Source organism: Orcinus orca, chromosome 10 (genome assembly GCF_937001465.1).
Source record: "Orcinus orca chromosome 10, mOrcOrc1.1, whole genome shotgun sequence".
Taxonomy (NCBI): Eukaryota; Metazoa; Chordata; class Mammalia; order Artiodactyla; family Delphinidae; genus Orcinus; species Orcinus orca.
In genome coordinates, this window is record NC_064568.1 from 25240007 (window position 1) to 25265367 (window position 25361).

The 25361-nt window shown below is 40.9% G+C and overlaps 1 protein-coding gene across 4 annotated transcripts in view; it reads left to right on the top strand.

The window, feature by feature from the left end:
* The window catches only part of ADAMTS9 (ADAM metallopeptidase with thrombospondin type 1 motif 9), a 226339-nt gene that overhangs the window by 32948 nt on the left and 168030 nt on the right, over positions 1 to 25361 (top strand). For all 4 annotated transcript variants that reach the window (XR_007479510.1, XM_004267994.3, XM_033424784.2 and 1 more), the window contains 8 exons: positions 4175 to 4321; positions 5819 to 5960; positions 7926 to 8030; positions 13927 to 14072; positions 22533 to 22714; positions 22805 to 22941; positions 24724 to 24841; positions 25091 to 25186. Coding sequence is in view for 3 of the 4 variants with exons in the window: in XM_004267994.3 (XP_004268042.1) it covers positions 4175 to 4321; positions 5819 to 5960; positions 7926 to 8030; positions 13927 to 14072; positions 22533 to 22714; positions 22805 to 22941; positions 24724 to 24841; positions 25091 to 25186 (1073 nt within the window). In the remaining variant the exon portion in view is untranslated. The remainder of the gene's footprint in view (positions 1 to 4174; positions 4322 to 5818; positions 5961 to 7925; positions 8031 to 13926; positions 14073 to 22532; positions 22715 to 22804; positions 22942 to 24723; positions 24842 to 25090; positions 25187 to 25361) is intronic.

Below are 25361 nucleotides of genomic sequence, written 5' to 3' on the forward strand. Positions count from 1 at the left end.
TGGTTAGAACATGGGGCAAAAGAGTATACATTTATTCAAAATTATTCTGGGTTTTGATCTGCCTTCTTTTCTTTCTAGAATGATTAAATTACTCATACTATATCCTTTTGAAATAATTTTCTCAAAAGATGTCCTTAGTATAATACAGCTGTGTATCAATCTGCATGTCAGATGTTAACTTTATTTAGAGATAACATCATCTATTGAGCAAGCTTTTTCATGCACCAAATGTTTTTTTAAGGCACTTTATGTGCAGTGTCGTATAATAGGCGTAAAGCAAGATGCATATATAGAGGTATCTCTAATCCAACTCCACGTATAATGCATATATTTTCCAGCATATTTTAAGAGCACACCCCTTTTTTTTTCTCCAAAGGAAATATCGTCAGATGCCCAATATTTAGAGAATAAAAGAGGCATGACTTTCAGTTAAGCCCTTGTGGCAGATCAGAGTCCTGCTTAGTCAGCTGCCTCTCTGTCCTTTGATTTCTGAAACATCTTCATGAAACTCAAGGATTTCTTGGAACTAGGTTTGAAAACTATTCATTTCACCAGCATTTCCCAAAGTACAGGGCTCTAACACTGATTCCAAGAGAATGGTCCATGGGGGAAAAATAGAGTTTTGTAATCCAGTGATTTAAAAAAATTTTTCCTAGTCTAGCCATGCTTGGAATGCCAAGGCCAAATGGCATGAAGTAAAGGCTCTGACAAGTCCTGTATTCAAGGGTTGATTTTGTTTAACTCAGTTTCCCCAAACTTATTTTAACAGAATCTTTGGGGGATTTTCATTTGTTTGTTCTACAAGAAATCTGGTAAATTATGTGAGACATATAAATAGGAGGTGTAGATTTCACAGTGAGGAATAGGGTGGCCCCCAGAGAATGGAATGGGGAAAGTTCCAGAGATAGAAATGTATTCAAAGGGCAAGAGTTTGTGTGATTTTTTTTCTTTTCTTTTCTTTTCTTTTTTTTTGGCTGCTTTGGGTCTTCGTTGCTGCACGCGGGCTTTCTCTAGTTGTGGAGAGCGGGGGCTACTCTTCGTTGCGGTGCGCGGGCTTCTCACTGCAGTGGCTTCTCTTGCTGTGGAGCAGGGTTCTAGGTGCGCAGGCTTCAGCACTTGCAGCACGCGGGCTCAGTAATTGCAGCACGCGGGTTGTAGAGTGCAGGCTCAGAAGTTGTGGTGCACAGGCTTAGTTGCTCCACAGCATTTGGGATCTTCCCGGACCAGGGATCGAGCCTGTGTCCCCTGCATTGGCAGGCAGATTTTTAACCTCTGCACCACCAGGGAAGTCCCTGTGTGATTAACAGATTAACATTTCCCCCCAAAATATGGCTAACAAGAATATACTGGTTAAAGAAATACAATTAATTTCCTGTTAATTCCTTTCCCCAAAAGAGTTTATAAACCCCTTTTAGATAGCCAGTTTATAAAATTGACATTTTAAGGAAAGTAGGAATTTTGAGTAGCAAAAACAAAATATTTTAAGCTATAGAGAAGTCTCAATTCACAGTTAACAAACATCTCCCCCTGCAAAAACCATGTTGTTGACATTGTTCTAGGAGCTTTCATTTACGTTATTTCCCTTAATCTTTATAATCCCCACAAGGTAGATACCATTGTGTCCCTGTGTTTGACTTAGAGATATTAAACTACCCAAAGCGTAGTAGCTAATGCTGGCGTAGGAGCATATGATGTTGGAGCACCAGTTCTAAGGCAGAGTCAGCAGGCAGCCAGATACCCAAGTTCTGGATGGAATTGTTCTAACATTCCCGTTGACTTGAGGAAAATATATGCTGTTTCCCTTCCTATAAGATGGAAACAATACATATACCCCTCATCTCAAAAGTGTCAGGAAGCAAGAAATGAAATAATTGGTGAATGCTGTGAGTTGTGGCTTAAACAGAAAGTATACTGCTAGCCTGTTAATGAATTATTTTTCTTTTGGCGCCTTGTCTCTTTGAGATAGCTTTGTTCATATTTTAAGAAAAGTAAAAATCCTTTTTAAAAAAAATTTGCTACCGTACTCTGTAGCAGATTTTCTAATGAACTTTTTCAAAATTAAATGTTAAGTCGTTACAGTCATGACTTTCTGATAATATAAAACCCAAGAGATGTTGGGAGGAAAAAGCAACTGACCTTGTATCTGTTGAGCGTCATTGTATGCTCACAAATAGCTCCTGGCTTCTCGTACCAGCTTCATAGACACCCAGAATCTAAGAATCAGGAAGAATTCGAGAGGTAATTGAGTCTCTACTGAATACAGAAATCCTTACACAGTGTTTCTGACAAATCTTCCGCAACTTGCCTCATAGGAGAGAATGTAGTTTGTATGTTTTCCCAAACAGGAGGTTTTAGAATCAGTCTGAAGTAGACTCCAATCCCAGCTCCCTTAGTAACCATGTGACCTTGATCAAATATTGATAGTTAAACCTCTCTACAACTCAGTTTCCTTTTCTGTAAAATGTGGATAGTAATAGCACACTATTCATTGGGTCAAATAAAATTAATAAATAAAATAATTTTAAATTAAATGAAATCAAGTAAAATTAAATAAAATTAAATGAAATAAAGCATCGAATGCATTTAACACACCAGCTGGAGCATTGTGAATGCTAAAAAAGTCTTGGTAATTATTTTTTAGTAAGTGCTCAATGAATAGTTGTTATACCACCTCTGCTATGAGCAAAGGTGCCTAACATTTGAATGAAAAAAAAAAAGTTTTCTGTTTACACGGTGAAATAAACTGTATTTTATCCAGTCATGGTGGCGTGGGGAATAAACACTAGCTCGTTTGCACCAGAGAGAAACAAACAAGGAAGATTTGAAAACTTTGCTTGTATTAGGTTTGTTGATGGAGGTATTACACTGACTCTGCAGCTGGGATTTGGAAACCTGGGCAGTCATTCCTTTAAGAAAATAGCCTCTTAAGCGTTTATTACTATTAAGCTTAACCAAGACAGTTGGAGTTTTCCCATCTTACATTTCCCATCTGGCAATTATAGAGGGGGCCAAATTTTTTAAAGAAAAAGGAAATCAGACATGAGAAATTACTGGTATGGACTTCACAGACTTTTATTCCAGCTTTTATTGTTATATGAAGCAAGTCTACATACTTCTTTCTGACTCCCTTGTTTTTGTAACTCAAGGTGAACTAGTGAGGGGAATTCCTCCCTAAATGCCAAATTAATCATATACATCAATTTTGTGATTCGGAATAGTCATCCAGAGGACAGCCCCTGTGAGCTTGTTACCCAATGGATAATTATCTTACTGAGAAAGGCATGTGGGTCATAGAACTGATGTTTCTGGATTGAGAAATGCTTCCTGTCATTTTTTTCCCCACTTCCTCTCTCTAAGCCAAGAATGGCAAATATGTGTTAATGCTGCTGCCGAGTTCCCTCCCAGACCCAAGAGGATGTTGGCACTCCATCACAGCCTTTTCTTGGGCAGAACCTGGATTAGTTTAAGAATACTTCTGTGCCCAGATTTTCAGGAAGCTGGTACCGATCAATTGTAATTGGCATGAAGCATGAAACTATTTGCCATCTCTGGGTTAAGCCAACTGGATCGGCGTGCCTCTCGTTTCCATGCTTGCAGTTTTTCTTAATGGGTTTTATTGTGCACGAACTTTGCATGCCTCTATGACGGTATACTTGCAGGGTTTTAGCATCTGTCAGCCTGACCCAAAGAAGAAGAGATGCCAAGACCCACCCTGAGCCTCTCATTAGGAAGCTTTTGACTTCAACTTTTGACAGTTGACTGACTCTTTATGTGCACAGTGTTATCATAACCTGCCAAGTTCTTGACTCTATAAACTGGCCTTCAGCAGCTTATTAGGAATTCCAACTACTGTATTCTAGCACCAACTACAGCACATGCAGAGCCTCTGCAATTCCAAGAAGTACAGCTAAACCAAATAGTGGCCCAATTCACTTTTTTTTTTTTTTTTACATGGAAGGCACTTTGTATTCCGTTGGGTCAGAAGTATGTTTTATTCTACTCCCTGCCTTTAATCCTCTAGTAGGTTTTGTTCTGCTCACCAGGACTCAGGTTCTTATCCATAATGCAGTAGTCAGTTGAATGTTTTCTCTAAGATGCGTTCTCAATGCGATTATAACAGCTCTATCCCTTAGTGTTTATTGACTTTTTTATATCATTGTCTCCTTGGCCTTAGGTTCAACATGCCTCATGATGACAACAATAAGTGCAAAGAAGAAGCAGTTAAGAGTCCCCAGCATGTCATGGCCCCAACACTGAACTTCTACACCAACCCCTGGATGTGGTCAAAGTGTAGCCGAAAATACATCACTGAATTTTTAGAGTAAGAGTCGAACTTTCTTTGAGCACAGCCTTCATGCTAGTATCTGGCCTCCATGCAGTGAACTAATTGTGGGAAAGAAAATGTAGAGTCAAGCATTCCTTTTGAGTTGTTATTTTTGTTGACCTTCCTGGGAGGAGGGAAAAGAAAAATACTCTCTGACATCTGTGTAGTTCATGTCCTCACCAGAATTTAGAAGATTACAGACTGAGCTCAAGGAAAAGGTTGGGATCTTAAAGAGAATATGTAAATGTTGCTTCATTGTTGGTAAAGCTGTGAAATCTCTGCAGGTCTTGGGGAAGGGACCATGAATATGGTGACATGATGAAGGAAGGCCACAAATATTTATGTGCTTCTAACTTAGTAATTCGGTGTCGGAAAGGGGTGGGGAAGTGAGACGCCCCCAAAGAACGTTACATGGGTGGATGAAAATTGCACAGACCTCCATATTGTCGAATTGAGAACATTCTCTCTCTGTCTCTCTCTTTCTCTATCTCCTTGACTCTTTCTCCTTCTCTCTTTTCTTGTTGTTTTTTTTTTTTAAGCTTCCCACCAGGCTGCTCAAGTATCCAGTTACATTATACAATATCCTTGTGTAACAGATTTATTGCTCTTCTCTCCCAGATGTACAAAAGGTTAAGTGATTGTCCCAAGGTCACTGGGTGTATGTTTCCCCAGCCACAGGGAAGAGGGGGTTTTGTTAATCAGAACTCACCGGGTGTGAATTTTCCAGAAGAGGTGTTTGCAGAAACATGGAAGAACTGGCAGGTTGCTGGGGGTTTTGTGTGTGTGTGTGTGTGTGTGTGAGAGAGAGAGAGAGAGAGTGTGAGTATGTGTGGGTTTTTTAACCAGATGATCTAAAGTGTTTCTTATTATAACACTAAGCAAATCAGCAAATATTTACTAAACACTTGTTGTTATGGACAGGGCCCCATGCTTGGGTGAAAAAGGCACTATTTTTACCCCTAAGACACTTTACTCTATTGGAGAAGACGTCAAAAAATAAATAGGTGGGCTTCCCTGGTGGTGCAGTGGTTGAGAGTCCGCCTGCCTATGCAGGGGACACGGGTTCATGCCCCAGTCCGGGAAGATCCCATATGTCACGGAACGGCTGGGCCCATGAGCCATGGCCGCTGAGCCTGCGCGTCCGGAGCCTGTGCTCCGCAATGGGAGAGGCCACAACAGTGAGAGGCTCGCGTACCGCAAAATAAATAAATAAATAGGTAATTGCCCCGAAAGGTGGTAAATTCTGGAACAGCTACATATTTCCTCCTGGTTATGTTGTATGCACAGCCGGTGGTTCCACAAACAAGTATGCACTGAAAATAGAACTTCAGCTTCTGGACTCAAGTTTGGATGAAATGAATAAAACAAATACAAAAAAAGGAACCATCTTCTGTACCATTAAAATGACAGAATGGCCTTCACTGTCATCTGGAGCGTTTGACAGCCATATCTTATCCACTGCCCTCACCATCTTTGTTTTTCTGCTTTCCACAGCACTGGTTACGGCGAGTGTCTGCTTAACGAACCTGAATCCAGACCCTATCCTTTGCCTCTCCAACTGCCAGGCCTCCTTTACAACGTGAATAAACAATGTGAATTGATTTTTGGACCAGGTTCTCAGGTGTGCCCGTATATGGTAAGTATCTGGGGGCCATTTCTACCCTCATAAATAGATTCTGGACATTTTTGAATTCGTAGTTTTCCATTGGATTCTCACTCTTAACATAAACCACTCATTGAGTGGTCCATTGACTATTAATGATGATAGTAATAGTGATGATGGCGATAGACAGTAATGGTGCTCGGTGTTGCATGTGGGCTTTCCCTGAACTTTCTCATTTCACTCTCAGCCCAAAAGGCAGATGCCATTACCATTTTCATTTTATAAGTGGTAAGTGCGGCTCAGAGGGGACGAGGTTACAAAGCTCGTAATGACAGAGCTCAGCCCTTTTCCCTCCTTGTCTCCTTTTCTTCCCACTGCCTCGTCCAGATGACTTTTATTATAGGCGCTCTTCTAGATTCAGGAATTCATGAGACAGACCTGTTTCCCTGGTTTAGCTTGTCGAAGCTGTGGCCTATGACCACCTGGGGCTTGAAACTGTTTCTGGTGGTAGCTCAGCTGGCAAGTGTGTGATACTTTGATGTATGTGTCATGGACATTTGGACCAGTGATTTGATCCAGTGGTTATCAGGAGGCATATCAGCAGAACTGTGCTTCTCTGGGATGCCCCATTCTATTCTTTTGTGTATTTGTTTGTTTATTTTGCTGGGAGTGGTTCAGAGATAGCATGGTAAATTGGCAGGTACAGTGATTCCATGGAAGTAACCAAATTTTTCTGTAAAATGTATCTATGATTATATTCGTTTCTCTGTTACTCATGCTAGCAAACATGCAGAGTAATGCACATGCCCAAGAATGGAAAGGTTAAGCAAACTATAGTATCTCCATTTACTGCAATATTATACAAAAATTGAAAAGTAACTCTACAAGGGAACATGCTCTAGCTATAGTTTTAAATTAAAATAACAGGATAAACAATTATTTTACAGAGTAGGTTCTCAATGTAAAAGGGGGAAAAAAGCTTCAGGAAAGACTGGATCATTTAAAGCTTTTTTTCTATTAAAAAATAGTAGCTTCTGAATTTTTCTACTATGAATATTGTTTATTTTCATCATCGGGGAAAAATTATCTTTAAAAACTATGCCTGAAATAGAGCTAAATATGTCAACTTGGATAACTCAAAAAACATAGTGTGTAGAGGGGGAAAACAGGAAGTTGTAGGATGTATCCATATATTCTGAAATATCTAACAGCATTGTTTGCTTAAAGCTGAAATGCTGTATATTATTGATAGATATTTATACATTTGTAGTAAAAGCAGTGGGAATGATGAGATGGTGAGCATCACTAGGACAGTGGTTACCTGTGGGAAGAGGGGGAAGGGATTGGGATTGAGAATGAGTGTGCATGGCATTCAGCTGAGCCTGTGAAGTCTTCTTTCTTTGGGTGGTGGACACACAGGTATCCATTATGTTATTGTTCATACTTTTTATATACCTGAAATATTTCATGATATTTTATCCCTTCTTTCCTCTGACAACCCCTGAAAGCCCTCGAAAAGAGTCATAATATGATCATGATAATATATGCTTAGTAGGAAAAAACACCAGTTTTAGCATCAAGCCAAACGTTAACTCTAATCACAATGTAACTCAAAACCCACTCTCCAGTCGCAGCTCATTGCAAACCTAAACTCACATCACATATTTCCAGTGTGATACTTTACTCTTTGCCAGGCTCAGTTTCCTTATCTGTAATATGGGGAGATGTTACTAGGACCATATGACATCTCGTATGTTTCTGTTGCACAGTAGTTCCCCTTTGACACCCTGGCAAGTCCTCCCAGGCATAGAAATGTGTCTCCTGGGCTGCTCTCTCTATCCGTTGGAATATTTTATCATTTATCATACCAAGAAAAAAATCCCTTTCTAACCTACGCTCTACATCATTGGCAAAATGTTAGTTGAAAGCAACCATTGCCTTGCTTGATATCGTCTAATCACATCGTCACTGAATTGTCATTCAACTGAATTTGCGCAGATGCAGTGTAGACGGCTCTGGTGCAATAACGTGGATGGAGCACACAAAGGCTGCCGGACTCAGCACACGCCCTGGGCTGATGGGACCGAGTGTGAGCCTGGAAAGGCAAGTAACGCCCCGATCCGTCCTTCTGTCTTGGGGCAGACATGTGCAAGATTTGGGCTGTAGGCTCAGTCACCATTGTTTAGAACATAAGTTAATGTAGCATATTTCAGCATGCATAATACTTTTTTGAGGCAGGAGGTTCAACTTTACTGTTGAAAGTTGTGCAGACTTAACCTTATAGCGTAATACTGACACGAGGGACATAGCTATCATTATTGCCTCGATTTTAAGACATACTTTTTCTCATTTTAATGTTTTTTAAATCCCAATGTGCTTTTCAGTTTATGCGTACATTTAATGTGAGGTAACATTTCTTTTTTCTCTCTCTCTCTCTCTCTTTCTCTCTCTTCCTCTTTCTTTTGGGGTGGCACTGGAAGGCCGTTATTAAGCTGGTGGAACATCTTAAAATTACGGAAATACGGGAAGACTTACTGTGCTCACTACTTGGGTACAAGGCTTTTCCCAGCCTGTATTGACCCCTTTAAGGCACTGTGATGCCACCTGAGATACATCCAAATCCACATTCTGAGTTGGTTATAATGGCTCCTACTTATTGGTTAATAACCAAACAAAATCTGCTGCTTGTACAACCCAATGATAACAATGTCCCAGCAACTAGGAATATGATTATTGCAACCTTTTGCACCTGGTGTCCATCTAAAAAAAAAAAAAAAAGGTAGTATGTTAAGGCTTTGGTTACAAAAACTTTTAGATATAAACCTGATTTTTTTAATCCATACAAAAAATGATGTTCACTTACCTGTGAGGTAATCCCTGTACTATATCTGAGTCTCATGTTATCCTTACATAAGTTTTTTCCTTTCTTCTCTCATTGTCAGCTTTACTCACTTTTAATATTTTGTTCTCATCTCATTTTCTGTTCTTCTACTTTGCCTTGTGTTATCAGTGGCCCCCAGAGTGTTTCCATGGAAACATGGGGTCCTCAGAGATGAGGAACTTAACCGTCCCTTCCCCAGTTTTATAGATAGGAAACAGAAAAGAGAAGTGACTTGCCCAAGGTCATTCAGCTCATTCAGGGCAGAGTCCTCACACACCCTACCCACTCCCTTCCCAATTCTCTCCTTTGCTTTCTTTGTCTGAAGGAGCTGCAGGGTCCACAGGAGTGTCCATAACTCAAGCTCACTGAGCTCTTTAAGTTTCCATGGTCAAATAGGAGAACTAGTGGCTTATCTAGTCATTTCTCAGAGTGTTTTTTTTTATTTTTTAAATGTTATTAGGGTGGTTTTATAAAATTATAACGAAGATGATTTTTCACTTGATTTAGCTTGGTTACTCCATCAGCTCTGGTCTCACTTCTCGATGGCTAGGACCTTAGCAATTGAGAATACAGCTTTCTCCAGGAGCTGCCTGAGAAAACAGCCTAAGGACATAGGCATAACAGTTTCTGCACCGCACCTTTCATTAGATTAAGAAGAAATATATCTCCTTGGCCATAGTGAACCTTTCACATTTTGCAAAACATTTAACTCAGAGTTCTGATGGCCAGAGGATCACAGGTTTGAGTGGGGATATGGTTCTCGGGTTTCCATGGCAGCCATCAAGCATTCACTCTTTCTTCATAAATGAAGATGTGGCCTCAGAGTCCTTCTAAACACAGTGACCCCTATAGCTGCTCTCAGTTGGTGGGAGATGACAATAGACATGGTATCTAGTTGACAACTTGGCTAGTTGGCTTGAGTTGGAGCCAGCCAACTATATATTTAAATGGAGTCTGTCTGAGCTCAGAAAAATCACTGGTATTATGTCATGGTTCTTAGTCAGTCTGATACACCCACCTACTATGTCTATTTCTGACACATGTTACTGCTGGAAAAACCATAACAAAGTAGAGCTTTCAATTGTATGATGAAATGAATTGTATTTAGTAAAATAGTCATGTACAGGCTACCACGCTCCATGTAGTACTATGGTATCCCAGTCAATCGTGGAGCACAGAACCTGGGAAGATGTCTGTTGTGTCCTCTTCTAGTCTTCTGTTTTTGTAACAGAAACAAAATAAGAGATTGCATGGTAATCTTATACCTGACAAATGGGGAAATAATTGGGGAGATCTTTCAGAAAACATCTCCCTTGTATGCTTTTGTTCAGCAAAAGCAAGAGACATCAAGGCATTCCAAAAGGCAGATTCGGAACACCTTCAGAGAAGCAGCTATGTGGAGAACATGATAGGTACATTTTTAGTTTGTTTTAGAAAAGAGGCTAAGTCTAGCAACTTATATTAAAGATGTGGATGTTCATTTGTTTATTCCCCAGAAGAACATTTATGCACTTTACAAATAAGATGGTAAATATGTTGGCATAGACGTTCTTTGTGTTTTTCCATTTTGCTTTTGTTTTCATAGAATTGGCAGTAAAACCTTATCCTTTTCTCTAGTAAATTCTGTATCCGTTTGCTGCTGGGTTAATTTTTTCTTTTTTCTTTCTCTTCTCTCTGCCCTGCTCCCTCAGCAGTAATCTGTCTTGGGTTGCTGACACAATGTTATTTCGATGAATGACTCTCTGATGTCCTTTTATTTTCTCCATTCTCTTCTTAAGTCCATTAACATTTTCATTTTAACCCTGTTTGTAAATCTGAGATTTGAAACTCTTGTGTTTTAAGCCTCCTTGGGACAAAATTGACCTCCAAATTGTTCTTCCAATCTCAGAAAGAACATTTATGTAAAATATCATTTAAATGGTTTTGAGCACTTTGTGGAAAGGCTGACAATGTATTTCGGCTCTGGCTCCAGTAGCCCCTAGTGCTTTGTTATGATGTAATGGCTTTTCCAGTATATAATTATTGTTTGTTCAAATTCCTGGTAAAATAGATTATCTTGATACATACTCGCCAAACAGTCCCCATGTCCAGCCTCTGTCACCTCAGATTCTTCCCCTCTTCCTCTGAGGTTCTCCCTCCCCTGTGAACCCCTGCCAGTGGTCGTATCAGTAAGAAATGTTTAATTTGCAGGTGAATTTTTAATTAGGTTTTCTTTTAAAAAGGGACCCTATGAGGACATTTGAATCCAGTGCTGAATGGCAACACTCTGCTTAACCTATGCCCTTATTCTTCTCTGGTTTATGGTAATGCTTAATGAGAATTATGGTCGCTTTGAAGATTATTCTTGTGTGGAGGTAGAGTCTATAGAATAGACAGGCCAACAGATTGAAGACTGAAGTGACATGAGGAAAAAAATGTATTTACAGACAAATTTCATTATGAAAGTCCATGACTAGTCATAGGAACGTTCTCCTTAGTGTGTAGAATTTATAAAATGTGTACCTGGTGTCAAGATTTGATGGCTGAATTTGGGCATCAGCTGTGACCTCAATTGTTTATTAGTTAGGATTTTTGTTCAGGTCAGACCAAATTGTAGTAGTGTAAGCAAGTTGGCTCTTTTTCTGACACACACACACAAAAAACTAGTCAGAGGTAGGCAGGTCATGGAGCTATTATGGTAGGTCTACAAAATCATCAGAGACCCAGGTTCCTAATTTCTTTCTGCTCTACTATCATATGCAAATGGCCATCATCCTCAAAGTCACAAAATTACTGCTATAGCTCCAGCCATCAACTCTGAGTCCTGGGCAGAATGAAGCCAAAGGGCAAGGAACAAAGGGGCAAAAGGACCTTCCCAGGAATCTGACCCAATGAATTCTGCTGCCATCTCTTTGAGCATTCCTATCTATACAAGAATCCAGGGAAATATAGATTCTATTAATAAGGATGGAGAGAATGGATATTGGGTAGACACATTGGAGTGTCAGCCTTACCTAACCATCTCATTAATCTTGCTTTTAAATTTCAGTCTTTATTTAGATGTCAACAGTTGTTCCCATTTGCTCACAGTTGAGAGGCAGCATGTGTCACAGCTGAGAGTATGCACTCTGGAGCCAGATTGTCTGTGTTTCATTATCAGCTCAGCCCCTTACCAGATGTTTGATATCAACCTCCCTGTGCCTCCATTTTCTTTTCTGTAGAAATGGGGATAATAGTAGTACCTATTTCATAGTGTGCTGTGAGGACATAGCGCTTAGAACAATGCCTGGCAAATGTTAAGTGCTATGTAAATATTTGCTCTTATTATTACAAACCTTGTTCAAGTTGGGTCTCCTGTGTGCTCAGCTGTGTACTAGGTGCTTTCCATACATTGTCTCATGTTATACTCAAAACAACTTTGGCAGGTAGGTCCCCATTTTTCAGCTATGGAAGTAGAGTTCGGTGATTCACCCGAGGTCACAGTTAGTTTGTAGAATGGCCATCCCACACCACCAGACTGTTTGCCTGCTAAGCTTTGTCCCCTTAAGACCTGCTCTGTCCGATATGGCAGCTACTAGCTACCCATGACTGGCGAGCACTTGAAATGTCAGTCTGAACTGAAATGTGCTAAAATGAAAATACACACCAGGTGTTAAAAATCTAGCATGGAAAAGAAAGTGTGGGAAAAAATCTTATTTATAATTTTATGTTGATTACATGGAGACACAGTAATGTCTTAGACATTCTGAGCTAAATAAAATATATTAAAGTTACTTTCAGTGTTCTTTTTACTTGTTTTAATGTGGCTGCTAGAATTTTTTAAATTACATATGTGACGCATGTTACATTCTTATTGGATAGTGGCGCTCTAGACCAAGCTGCCTCTCATTGATTTTCTGTACATATATTCCAAGAAATGTTCAAGACCGCTGTAAAGACAGCTATAAAATGATCTCAGGGAGTGATGCGGTCACCTCTGCCCTCATTTCCTGGGTGCAGAGTTGCCCAGGATTCTTTGGATGCCGACCCTTTTAAACCTCAGCCAAACAGCCCAGGAAAAGGAATGCGTCCTCAGATACTCAGGAGGTTAATTACAAGGGAGAAGGCAGGGCAGAAGAGAGAAAGCCTAACTGCACTCTTTAAAATAATTGTTCGCCAGACCTTTGCTGGGACTGGCCATTGACTGAGGCTTCACCAGCCTCTTATCTGTTCCCTTTCCCCACACGCTCCCCCCACCGCCTGGCCTCTAGGCTACTCTGCTTCTAAACTCCGGTCCTCCCTGGGGATAAATCACAGTGGCCACCACCAGCTCCGCTTCAGAGATCTGAGCGAGCGGCAGGGCGTCACCCTCCTGCTGCCACTGCTGCCCCTCTTCCTTTGTCCATTGCTCATTGACCTCGGCTTTGTGTCGGGGCCTCACACCCCAACAATGGCAGAGGGTTGAAACGGGCTTCTCCACTCACTTGTCCTGCTGAGGAGCTTTACTTTGTTTTGCTTTAAGCATCATGGCCTTCTTCCTGCTCTAGGCTGCAGAATCAGAAACCATGAGTAACCAAAAAGCAATAAAGTTTAGGGCTCTCTGTAGTGTGTCCATTTTTGCTTTAGTCTCATCCTGTGTGCCCTGCTAGAGTGAGTCTATAGGAATCATGTAACTAGCTTTTTTTTCCCTCTCCCATTTAATTAAAATTGGTTTTCAAATCTGTGAGGAGCAGTAAAGCATTGTATTTTACCAGGCTCACAACATCTCTAGGCCTTGTTAATGGAGATGCACTATGTAAATCCAATAACTCATTTCGGCCCTGTCTACAACCAGTAGACAGCCCATTTCCACGCCTCATTTTTCCAAGAAGACTAATTGAGTGCTTCTAGGCTGGCCATGGGACTTACCCTAACAGCCTGGAGCCAGCCACTCATTGGGCAGTTTTATTCAAGCCAGTGGTAAATGAAGACACAGCCCAAAACCACTAAGCCCGAGATTAAACTCCCTACCGTTTCCATGACTCACGTAGATGATGAAATTGTAGCATTTCAAACCAGCACATGGAAAACAATGAAAGTATGGTGTATTTAAAAGGACAGCGGGTCCTACAATATCTCAAGCACCGAGCTCTCCCTCACTGTTCCCCTTATTAAATACAGCACTGCAAGTTTGGATTTTGTGTTCCCAAAGAAATGGAGGTCCCTGTGACTGATGGATCCTGGGGAAGTTGGAGTCACTTTGGAACCTGCTCAAGAACATGTGGAGGGGGTATCAAAACGGCTGTTCGAGAGTGCAACAGACCAGAGTAAGTCCTAGAACTCGTCACTCTTATTATTGGGGTAGCAGGGGTGAAAAATTCCTAAAGGGAATAATTTAGCTGGAGGCAAGTAAAGAGCTCTTTCCAAATTAGACAGTGGGTAGACATCTAGAGCTGCCCAGACCAATGTTATCTAAGCTCTATCTCTCTGTATTAGTACTTTTCTCCTGTGACTCTTTATTATTAAAAGTTTTGTTTCTTAAATGGTAGATGCTTTGTGTTGGTTGGTCAACAATTTTGACAGTCAGGTATATCTCACTGCCTGCCCCACCCCCCGCCCAGAGCTTGGGATAGCACACTAATAAAGTGAACAAGTGATTTTCATGAGGAAACAAAGAAATCGGACATTTCCTTCCAGGTTGTAGATAAATGTATCCTTTCCAGTTAGCTACTGAAATGCTGAAAAGGGCACAGAGACCCCCAAGGCGGCATGAGTGAACCCCAAGGGACCTGGAGCCCTAAGTCAGGATTTACTTTTGAATCAAAAGTAAAGTAGGGCTTCCCTGGTGGCGCGGTGGTTGAGAGTCTGCCTGCCGATGCAGGGGACACGGGTTCGTGCCCCAGTCTGGGAAGATCCCACATGCCGCGGAGCGGCTGGGCCCGTGAGCCATGGCCGCTGAGCCTGCGCGTCCGGAGCCTGTGCTCCCTACCGGTAGAACCTTGTTGAAACTTACATGCTCAAATAAAGCCCACAGGCTTCTTTCCCAGCATCTTATCACGATAGACATGTGTTTGGGGAGAGGCTATTTATAAGTGGATTTAAAAAGTTGCTAACTTCATTATAAGTAATGACATCAAATTTTATGTGGATATAAGATGCATAAAGTTTAAAGGGATAGAAAATAATACATGATATTATTGCCATTGAACCTATGTGGCCCAAGAGGTCTTCCCAGATTCGTTTTTAGATGTGCAAACTCACAACCATTTTTAAGAACCAGCTGCGTTGGGGTTTTATAAAAGGATTTGGCTCAGCAGTACTCATTTATTTTTAACAGCCTGCACTAAGGATAGCAGACTGGATTGTAGAGAGAAGCAAGCAGGTAAAGGAGCAAAGTAGGCTTGTGCAGTAGACTAGGTTGTACTGTAGAGTACTGCAGACCAAGGGTGGGGTGCTTCCAATTTTTTATGAGGAGAATATGAATTGTGTATACCAAAAAGGACATAGCTTTAGCCTGCTCTTGCAAGCCCTGGTCTAAATAAATAATCTGTATAGTCCAAAGCACAGATGATGATCAATTTATTTTAATTTATTTTTGTTCACAGTCCAACATTATTTCATATCCACGTAATATTAATCTCTAAGGACAAGTAAAGAGCTATAAGACATAGGCTCTGGTCTGTAAAAGTAACACTGTAGCTATGGATATAAACTAATACACGTTAGGTTAGATTTTTCCATAGTGTCTATACTTAGTTTTTAAAATAATAATATAAATATAGTAGATGGTTTCAAAAAATTCAGATACACAAGTATATCATATAAAAACTTACTGCCGGGGCTTCCCTGGTGGCGCAGTGGTTGAGCGTCCGCCTGCTGATGCAGGGGGCGCGGGTTCATGCCGCGGTCCGGGAGGATCCCACGTGCGGCCGAGCGGCTGGGCCCGTGAGCCATGGCCGCTGAGCCTGCGCGTCCGGAGCCTGTGCTCCGCAATGGGAGGGGCCACAGCAGTGAGAGGCCAGTGTACCACAAAAAAAACCTTACTGCCATTATTATTCTTACCCCCAATACTCCCCCACAAGAAATAACCACTAAAAAATAATGTGTTGTGTGTTATTTCAAACTTTTAAAAGAGATTATAGATGTAATATGTATTATATGAAATAAATATTAAAGAATATAAAATAAGGGTCATCCTATATATATTGTTCCACAGCTTACTTGTTAAAATCAGTTATATATCCTAGCTGCTTGTACTGTTGAAGTTTTAAAATAAAACATTTTAAGCTAGCAGCAGATATGATGAATTTTTTTAAAACTTAAAAACTGTTGGGTGGCTACATTGAACCAAATCATGATTATTATAGTGAGCTATTATTATCATGGTAGTGTGGATATTGCAAACAGTAGGTACTTTTAACATTTTGACTCAAGAATATTCCATTCAAAAGAAGTGGGGGGGTGTTTTTTGTTTTTTTTAATAGTCTTAGAATAATTCTAAAAGCAGTGTGGAAAGTGGAAAGAGATAAATCACTGCATAATTGGAATGGAGCAGACAAAGAAAATCACCCAGTGTAAAGATCTCAGCAGGAAAAGATCTTGAGCTTCAAAGTGAAGCAAAGATCCTCTTATTCAGAAGTTAGGAACCGATCATTAAAGACTTCAATTAGAGGTCCTTGTCCTGGCTGTTTGCTATGGGAGGTTTTAAAATAATACAATCCACCTAGTTGAGTGTCAGCACTGACATAATTTCATTAAAACTCCTCCAAGTTATTTGCACTTCGGGATGTCCCTGGGAACTAAGGAAGGAGTCTGCCTCTTTAAACCAAGGTTATGATGGCACTGGGGGAGTCAATTAGACAAGGGAAGGGGACACTGAAAAGGGAAAGTCAGGTCCAAATCAGTTTAAGAGCTTGTTCAGAGAAATTCGCAGAGCAAATGGTTCATTATGTAGAATGTGGAAGTGGTTGCTGTCCTGATTCTCAGGAAGTTTCAGAGAATGCAGCCCCTCCCAGCCCCACCCCCACTGCTGGCAAAATGCTCTTCTCAGTTTGCGGAGCCCTTAGACTATAATGAAGATCTCCATTTTCAGAATCCAAGGTATACCTTTATTGAGAACACTGGGTTGTTCTTACGTTTTCACTGTATTCATGTGATTCAAAAATGTATTTATTTAGCATCTGCATACTTTAAGCTATAGTTTTAGGTTTTTTATTTTCCTTGAAAGCATGAAAGCTAAAAAAGAGAAGCAGCCTTGCCATGTGCATGGGATCGTGCTATACTTGATGAGCAAGCTTTAGAAAGCATCTCCTTTCTAATTTCATATCCCAAAAAAGTTGTTGGTCCAAACTGGTTCACCATCATGAGAATGGAGCCCTAATGTTTTATCTTTAAATGCTTTATTTTTTTAATCCCATTTTTGACTAACACCCTACATATAAGATAAGCATATGTTCTGGTGTGTAAGGATGGTCCCAGTTTACATCTGTTGTCCTGGAGAAGTTATTGATAGCTCCCCTTTCAATTCTCAAAGTGTCCTGAATTAAACAATTATGTGGTCACCTGATCTATAAGAAACATGTAATAGAATAAAATTTAAAATCAGAATGACCAAAAACATAACTTGGAGTACCAAAACAAGACAAAGCGCTGGAAATAGACGATGCATTACCAGGCCATTGGCCCATATACTTGTTGTTTTGTGCTCTAAATTTGGCTCTGAGCTTCCTGGTAGCTGGAACAAAATGGTTTATAGAATTGTTATAGTCCATAAAAAAATCACACGAGTTCTTTAGGGAAGGCAAAGTATTTCCTTCTTCCCGTGCTTCTCTTTTGCTTTTAAATTAGGAGATAGGTTAAATTAAAGAATAATAATAAACTCATAGATTTGAGAAAAGACAGGATTTGTGAACTAAATGTTTCCCACTTAGGCTTTAAGCGTAGCAACTGCTTATGAAATCTTCCATAAAAGAGAATAAACATATGTTTGTTTCATGTAAGAAAACCAGTCTCTCATTTGGGTGTAAAGAATGGCAGCAAAGTTTTTTTGAGCGCTGAGTTGGATGAATTTTATAGATGGTCCCCAACTTATGATGGTTAGACTTAAGATTTCTTTACAGCGGTGCAAAAGCAATTCGCATTCAGTAGAAAGAGTGCTTCAGATTTTGCATTTTGATCTTTGGTCAGGCTAGTGATACGCGGTACGATGCTCTGTTGATGTTGGGCAGCGGTGGCCACTGCACCTCCCAGTCAGCCACACGATCATGAGGGTAAACAACTAATACACTTAGAACCATTCTGTACCCGGATAACCCTTCTGTTGTTTACTTTCAGTATAGTCTTCAATACATTATAAGAGACAGTCAATACTTTATTATAAAATAAGCTTTGTGTTAGATGATTTTGCCCAACTGTAGCCTAACCTGAGTGTTTTGAGCATATTAAAGGTAGGCTAGGCCAAGCTAGGATGTCCAGTAAGTTAAGTGCATTAAGTGAATTTTCGACTTAAGATATTTTTAAATTACAATGGGTTTAACAGGGCGTAACCCCGTCATAAGTCAAGAAGGATCTGTCTTTTGAAATACTGAGAATTGGTTGCTGTGGGAGAGCCATTAACTAATGAATGAATAGAGATATCCAGTCCCATAGACTGCCCCGTTTGGCAGAATTATTAACGATCGCTAGTATGGCTCCCTGGCCCACCCCATCTAATCCTTGAATATTCTTTCAGCATTCTCCGTAATCGGTCATTAGACCCCTTCTTAAAACCCTCCAAATATAGAAAATACACTACCTTCTCAGGCCGCCTGTTGTATCATTAGAAATTTCTTCCTTGTGCTAACTGTAGTTCATCGTAAGTAAACATAGATGTTGAGATTTCTTTTCAAACCCATTTGCAGACCAAAGTTTAGCTTTCCTTGAGAGTAGAATGCACCTGCCATGATCTTGGCAAAAATTCTGTCCTAGCTTTGGCCGTGCGGCATCGTGAATTTTCTTTGCATATATGATTCAGCTTGCCTGTGCTGAATATAGTTACTTTCATAGAAATTAATCAGCAATTTCCTTAAGTCCTTTCCATCCCTATTTGACAAGCATTATTTTAAAAGGATCTTAATAGTTAGAAAATGTGATTAGTATTATTTTTAAAGCTACATTTCCTATAATTTTCAGTATTTGCCTATATGGGGAAAAAACTTCCATCCAGCTAAATTATTAAATTAAAACATGAATTTCTCCATGCTGAAACGTAAGTTCCGTTGTGTAAAGCCCTCCTCATTACACGGGACATGCAAATCAGGCAGAGATCCTGTTGTCTAGGATATTAAAAAAGCCATATATTTCTAAAGGACAAATTTATGCTTATTCATAAAATATCATTTGCCTTTCCATAAAAAGCAAATAAAGTCGTAGAATCAGTTTTGAAATGGAAAAGAGACCTGTCTCAAGAGAGGCCAGCGTGGGAGAGAGGCCAGACTGTGGGCTTTGGGTCAGGGAGACCTGCCTTGGTCTCTCAGCCAGTATGTCTCACTTAGCTGCATGTGACCTTGCCAGGTTACTTAACATTTCTGAGCCCAGTTCAAGCAAGGGTTCAGAAACAAGGATGCTACTACCTACCGCAGCGGATGGCTATGCAGAGTCAGTGACTGAAGTTGCAAAGTGACATGGTGCCCTGTACACTAGACTACTCAGGGGTCAGCAAACTTTTTCCGTAAAGGGTCAGATAATAAATATCTTAGTTTTTGTGGACCATAGGATGGCTGTCCTTGCTATTCAACTTTGCTGATATAGTGGAAAACATGCGTAGATAATACGTATAGAGTGGGTGTAACTGTGTTCCAATAGAACTCTTATTTATGAACAGGGAAATTTGAATTTCATATAATTCTTGTGTCTCAAAATATTCTTTTTATTTATTTCTAAATTTTTTTAGAATGTAAAAACTATTCTTATCTCACTGGCCATGTAAAAACAGGTAGTAGGCTGGATTTGGCCCACAGGCTGTAGTTTACAGACCCTTGTAATAGCTAAACATTTACTGTATGGCTGGCCTCGTTCAAGTGCTTTGAATCTATTAACCCATTAATCCTCACTCAGCCCTTGAAGTAGATATTAGCATCATCTTTCTTTTACGGGTAGGGAAACTGAGGCTTAGCAACACTGAGCGATTTACCTACGATTGCACCATGGTTAAGAGGCAGGGCTGGGATTCAAATCCTGTTTCCAGAATCTGTATCTATAACCTTTGGCAATATTGCCTTTTACATGGAGTGTTTTCTGTGTGTTCTTTATTTTTTTTAATGTCATTTATAGAAATAAGTCACAAAATGCTCTTTGACATTTGATAGTGGTCGAAGCAAGCAAAGGTGGATTCTGTTACCATGTGAATCAGGAAGCCACCTGCAAATGTTAACTCTTTGCTGCCCGAGGAACTGCTGCTCTTGATCAATTTCGAGAGTCAGAAAACACTTCTTATATAAGAGAACCGAAAGAAAAAAAATCACTGAAAAAAATTTATTTTCAAAGGGAAAGAAATATGAGTTACTTTCAGACAACAGGTAAATGATCTGATGGATCCATTGTAGTTCGTTGGGACATTTAAAAAGATTCCACAGAGATCATTTCAGTTTGAGAAAAAAATTGAAGGGGTCTTCTTTGTAGAAGGAAAAACAGGTTTTACAGCATTAGGAGCCCGAGTTATTCATGTGTCATCAGTGATATTTTATGCATGAGACTGGGGTGCTTTGGTACTGAGAGAAGAACTTGGTATCCAGAAAACCAAGGCTGTATCTCTAAATGGCACCAAAAAAGAAAAAGACAGGACTCTGGACCATAGTTCCTGGAGAATGAAGCAGGAAGAGCACAGTGGGAGAACCTGGGAAGCTTGAATTCCAGTCCTCTTTTCTTTTATTAGCTGTGTTACCTTGGGCAAAGTCCTTAACTTCTCTGAACCTTCCATCCCTTGATCTAAAAGTACCTCAGCTACCCTCCCCTTGGGCAAGATATGAGTGAATATGGGCGACTCAAGCACACAAGGCAGATATAAATCATATGGGCCTAATGGGGAAATGATCAGACATAGATACTGTTGGATTTTGAGCCGTTTTGCATCCCTAGATGCAGTCTTCTTCATAATAACAATGAATAGTTAGTTATGAGACTCCTTGCTGAGCTCCTCGTTTATAACAAGCCTTTCAGGTGCACATAGCATCATCTCTGTTTACATGTGCAGAATGAAGCTTACGGAGACCAGGTAACTTACACAAGGTTGCCCAGCTTGTAACTGCAAAGCCCATGCTCTTACCACCCTCTGCAAATCTTTGGTGGATGGAACATGTTTATGACAGCATCATGGCCAGGCAGCCCTTCCTGAGACTCGGGCACTCTGCAGTACCACTGAGACCTGCCTCACGGTGCACACGTCATAGCTCAGATTTGGTACTCAAAACAAAGAAACCGCTGAATCGGATGGGATTAGGTTGGGTTGTGCTGACGTGTAACATCATAGTCACTAACATTTTTAGGCATTTGCTGTGTGCACTCATTTTAGAGAAGAGGGAAACCGAAGCTCTGGGAGACTAAGAACTCTGTCTAAGGTCACACAGTGAGGGTGGGGCCAAGATAAGAAGCCGGATGCAACTCTAGAGCCTCACGGGCTCAGCTAGACTGCCCCTCATTCTGTATTTTATAGTCGTGGATATATTTCCCTTCCCCAAGCCCTGTTAACAAAACAAAGCAAAAAAAACAAACCAAAAAAAAAAAAACCACTTCTTATGGTCCAAATTACTCTGAAAGATTCATTCTAAAGAGAAAAGGTAGAAATCTTTCAGTTTGAGAGGTGCCCTCAACTGTGGTACCTGTGGTATCCGAGTAGCTCTGGTATCCGAGCTGCTCCAGCCCTGGGCTGTGAGTGAGTCCAATTTCCTCCGATTCTGTGATCTTCCCGTCTCTGTGATGCACTTGGCAAGCTGTTGACTGCCGGGAGACGGGTTGTTTAATATACTCTCTGGGTCACATCTGGAAAATCCATGAACGGGGTTGCATGCTGAGATTAAATTTGCATTGTGATGCTTTGCAAGGCGTCCTCCGTACTCCTGTCACACGAAAGTTAATGAAACCTTTACACTCTCTCCTGTTAAGTTAGTCAAAATATGAGCACATCTTATTCCATCTTATTTGTAAAACAAAACAAAAACAATGGTCATGCAGGGAGAGAGAGGAAGAGAGAAGAGGGACAGAAATGAATGGAAATGGAATGGTGCAAGTTTTAGGATGGTTGCCCATGAAAGTACCACAATACGGAAGGTAGACAAGAGCATTCCAAGTACTCATTTGTACTTTTGTCCTTCTATGTTTTTAAAACTGAAGGACTGTGGATGTTCACGGGAAGGAGGACACAGAATGGCCTAATAGACGCCAGGTTTTATGTTTCACACTTTAAGTTAGATGCTGTCCTATTTTATCCTCAAAACAGCCTTACCAGGTGGTGCCTTCCCATTCTACAAATGGAAGGGCTGAGGCTCAAGGGCCTTCAGTGACTGGCCCAAGGTTATACACTTAATGATATTGAAGGCAGAGTGCAAACCCAGATTCCAGAGCCCTTGCCCTGGCCACTGTCACTGTCTACTTCACATTTGCTTCCCTCAAAGACAGGAAGCCACATTGTAATACATGACATTATGATACATTAGAGAAATACTTTATAATACAGTATGTGTGTTCTTTACATTATCAAGTGATGGGGAGAGATACATTATAATACAGCACGTGTGTTCTTTACCTTTTCTCAGGCCAAAAAATGGAGGGAAGTACTGTGTAGGGCGCAGAATGAAATTTAAGTCCTGCAACACGGAGCCATGTCCCAAGCAGAAGCGAGACTTCCGAGACGAGCAGTGTGCTCACTTTGATGGAAAGCATTTCAACATCAATGGTCTGCTTCCGAACGTGCGCTGGGTCCCGAAGTACAGTGGAAGTAAGTGCATCTGGAGACGTGCTCGTGGCTGGCAGGCTGGCACGGGGTCCAGGCACAAAAGTCACGTTGCATGGTGTCTCTCCTGTCTAGTTTTGATGAAGGACCGCTGCAAGCTGTTCTGCAGGGTGGCGGGGAACACGGCCTACTATCAGCTCCGTGACAGAGTGGTAGATGGAACTCCATGTGGCCAGGACACCAATGACATCTGTGTCCAAGGCCTTTGCCGGGTGAGTCCCAGATGGCGATTTCTTCACTGTGTTGTCTTGCTGCCAAGCTGGAATGTGTGGCTTCCTTCATAGAATAGCAGCTGCTAGTATCTGTGCATCATCTCCAGGGCAGTGGTTCTCAAAGTGGGGGCCCCCGGACCAACATCAGCACCACCCAATTCTTTTTTTTTCTTTATGTTTTATTTTATTTGATTTATTTTTTTTATTGAAGTATAGTGGATTTACAATGTTGTGTTAGTTCCAGGTGTACAGCAAAGTGATGCAGTTACCTATGTGTGTGTGTATTCTTTTTCAGATTATTTTCCGTTATAGGTTATTACAAAATATCGAGTATAGTTCCCTGTGCTATACAGTAGGTCCTTGTTGGTTATCTCTTTTCCGTATAGTAGTGTGTATCTGTTAGTCCCAAACTCCTAATTTATCCCGCCCAGCACCACCTGATTCTGATGCATGCCAAAGTTTGAGAACCACTGCCCTAGGTTTTTCTGACACTCTCTGTGGGAGTCTGAAAAAAACCTCCCTGTGAAGATTTATTATAATTGACACACATACTTCTTTACGATAACCACAGTGCATAAGGTTAAACCCAAAAGCTTCCTGACAGTGAGTTTTGGAGATTGAATAGCTGTGCTCCAAAAAGATGTTACGAGGAAGAGCCGGCCTCACTCAGATTTCTGATTTGAAGCAGGATAACTTCTACCAAAGACATACAGGCAAATTATTCTTGGGAGGGAAATCGAGACCCTTCTGGCAGATGGTAAAGCGTCAGAGTGCTGATTTCTTGAGGGCTTGGCACCATTTCCCAGCTCTCACCAGTCAGAACTCCTCCCTCGCAGCCAGGCTCTGAGATGATGTATCTGTTCCTTGCATGGAGTCCAGGGCACATTGGAGCTCCTCATTGGTAGGATTTGATTGAAGAGCCCCTATGAGCTTCACCCGCCTCCTGACCCACAGCTACGGTGCGGACTTCCTTTTTAGTCCATGCGCTAGAGCAAAACATTGAGTGTCTCCTCAAAGACTAGTTCATTCGAAGGAACAAAATAGTTGAGGATGTGAACTCTGTCCTCCTGGTCTTCTGGTGATTGCCGGTGTCCTTTTCAGACCCCAGTCTACACTGCTGCATTGCATTAAGATGTGAAGAAATTAAAGAGGCCGCTTAGAGCCTGAGGCCTCAACCTGGCAGCCTGGAGTCATGCTTTTGTCTTCCATTCATAGCCTGTATTTAAACATAGGGGATTTCACATAAAATCAAATTTTCCAGTCCCTTTTGAAACATTGGGATACGTCAACACTGGGCTCCTATTTCTGCATGGCAGCAGTAGCCTGCAGTGGACAGCGGCTGCTCCCTTAAGATGCGGTGTGAGCTCTTTAATGGGATACAGTCCTCAACCTCTCTTTTTTTTTTTTTCATTCCTGAGCTATTTTCCTCATTTACTTTACTTACTTGTAGACTAGTGCTTCTCTAGTCTTCTTTAATCTGTAGACGAAGCACTTAAGGGTCTTATTAGCATGCCAGAAAATCTACTCTGACTCAGTACATCTGGGTGGGGCCTAAGATTCTGCATCCCCAACATCACTGGGGATGCCCATGGCTGCTGGTCCAAGGACCACATTTTCCCACAGCAAGGCTAAAGACAATTTGAGTTCCCAACCCTTGAAAGTTTAAAGAGACTTAAAAGTTCTTGTCATTTTGAATGCACCTCATTCAAAGAAACACATTACTTATCATTTTATAATCTCTCTAATACTTACCATGTATTTCAACTGTTTTCTTTTTAAAAGCAAGCTGGATGCGATCATGTTTTAAACTCAAAAGCCCGGAGAGATAAATGTGGGGTTTGTGGTGGCGATAATTCTTCGTGCAAAACAGTGGCAGGAACATTTAATACAGTACATTATGGTAAGAATTTGTTCCTAAGAACCATGAGAAGGAAAATAGTCGAAGTGTAAGCATTGTTAACCACGTGTAATATGTAAAAATATTCATGTCAAGTGTAAAATGAGTCTTGATAAGGTACATTACCCATCTGGCTATAAGGCACCTAATAGTGAGAATTATATTGTATTCCTTTGTTGCCACCTTTTACACCATGCTTAGAGAAAATGAACCAATCTGTGGGATGCTCAATTTCTGCTCACTTCTTTTCAGGTTACAATATTGTGGTCCGAATTCCAGCTGGTGCTACCAATATCGATGTGCGGCAGCACAGTTTCTCAGGGAAATCAGAGGATGATAACTACTTAGGTGAGATGGGTTCCCCCTGCCACTTGCAGGAATTCTGGTTCTCTGGAGCAGTTCGCAGAGGCTCCTTCCTTTCCCCTACAGCAGGTGGACAGCTTTCAGATGTCATGTATTTTCATAAAAGAAAGAAGTTGATCTTGAAACTCATTATTTTATTTCTCCCTTGTGCATTACACCG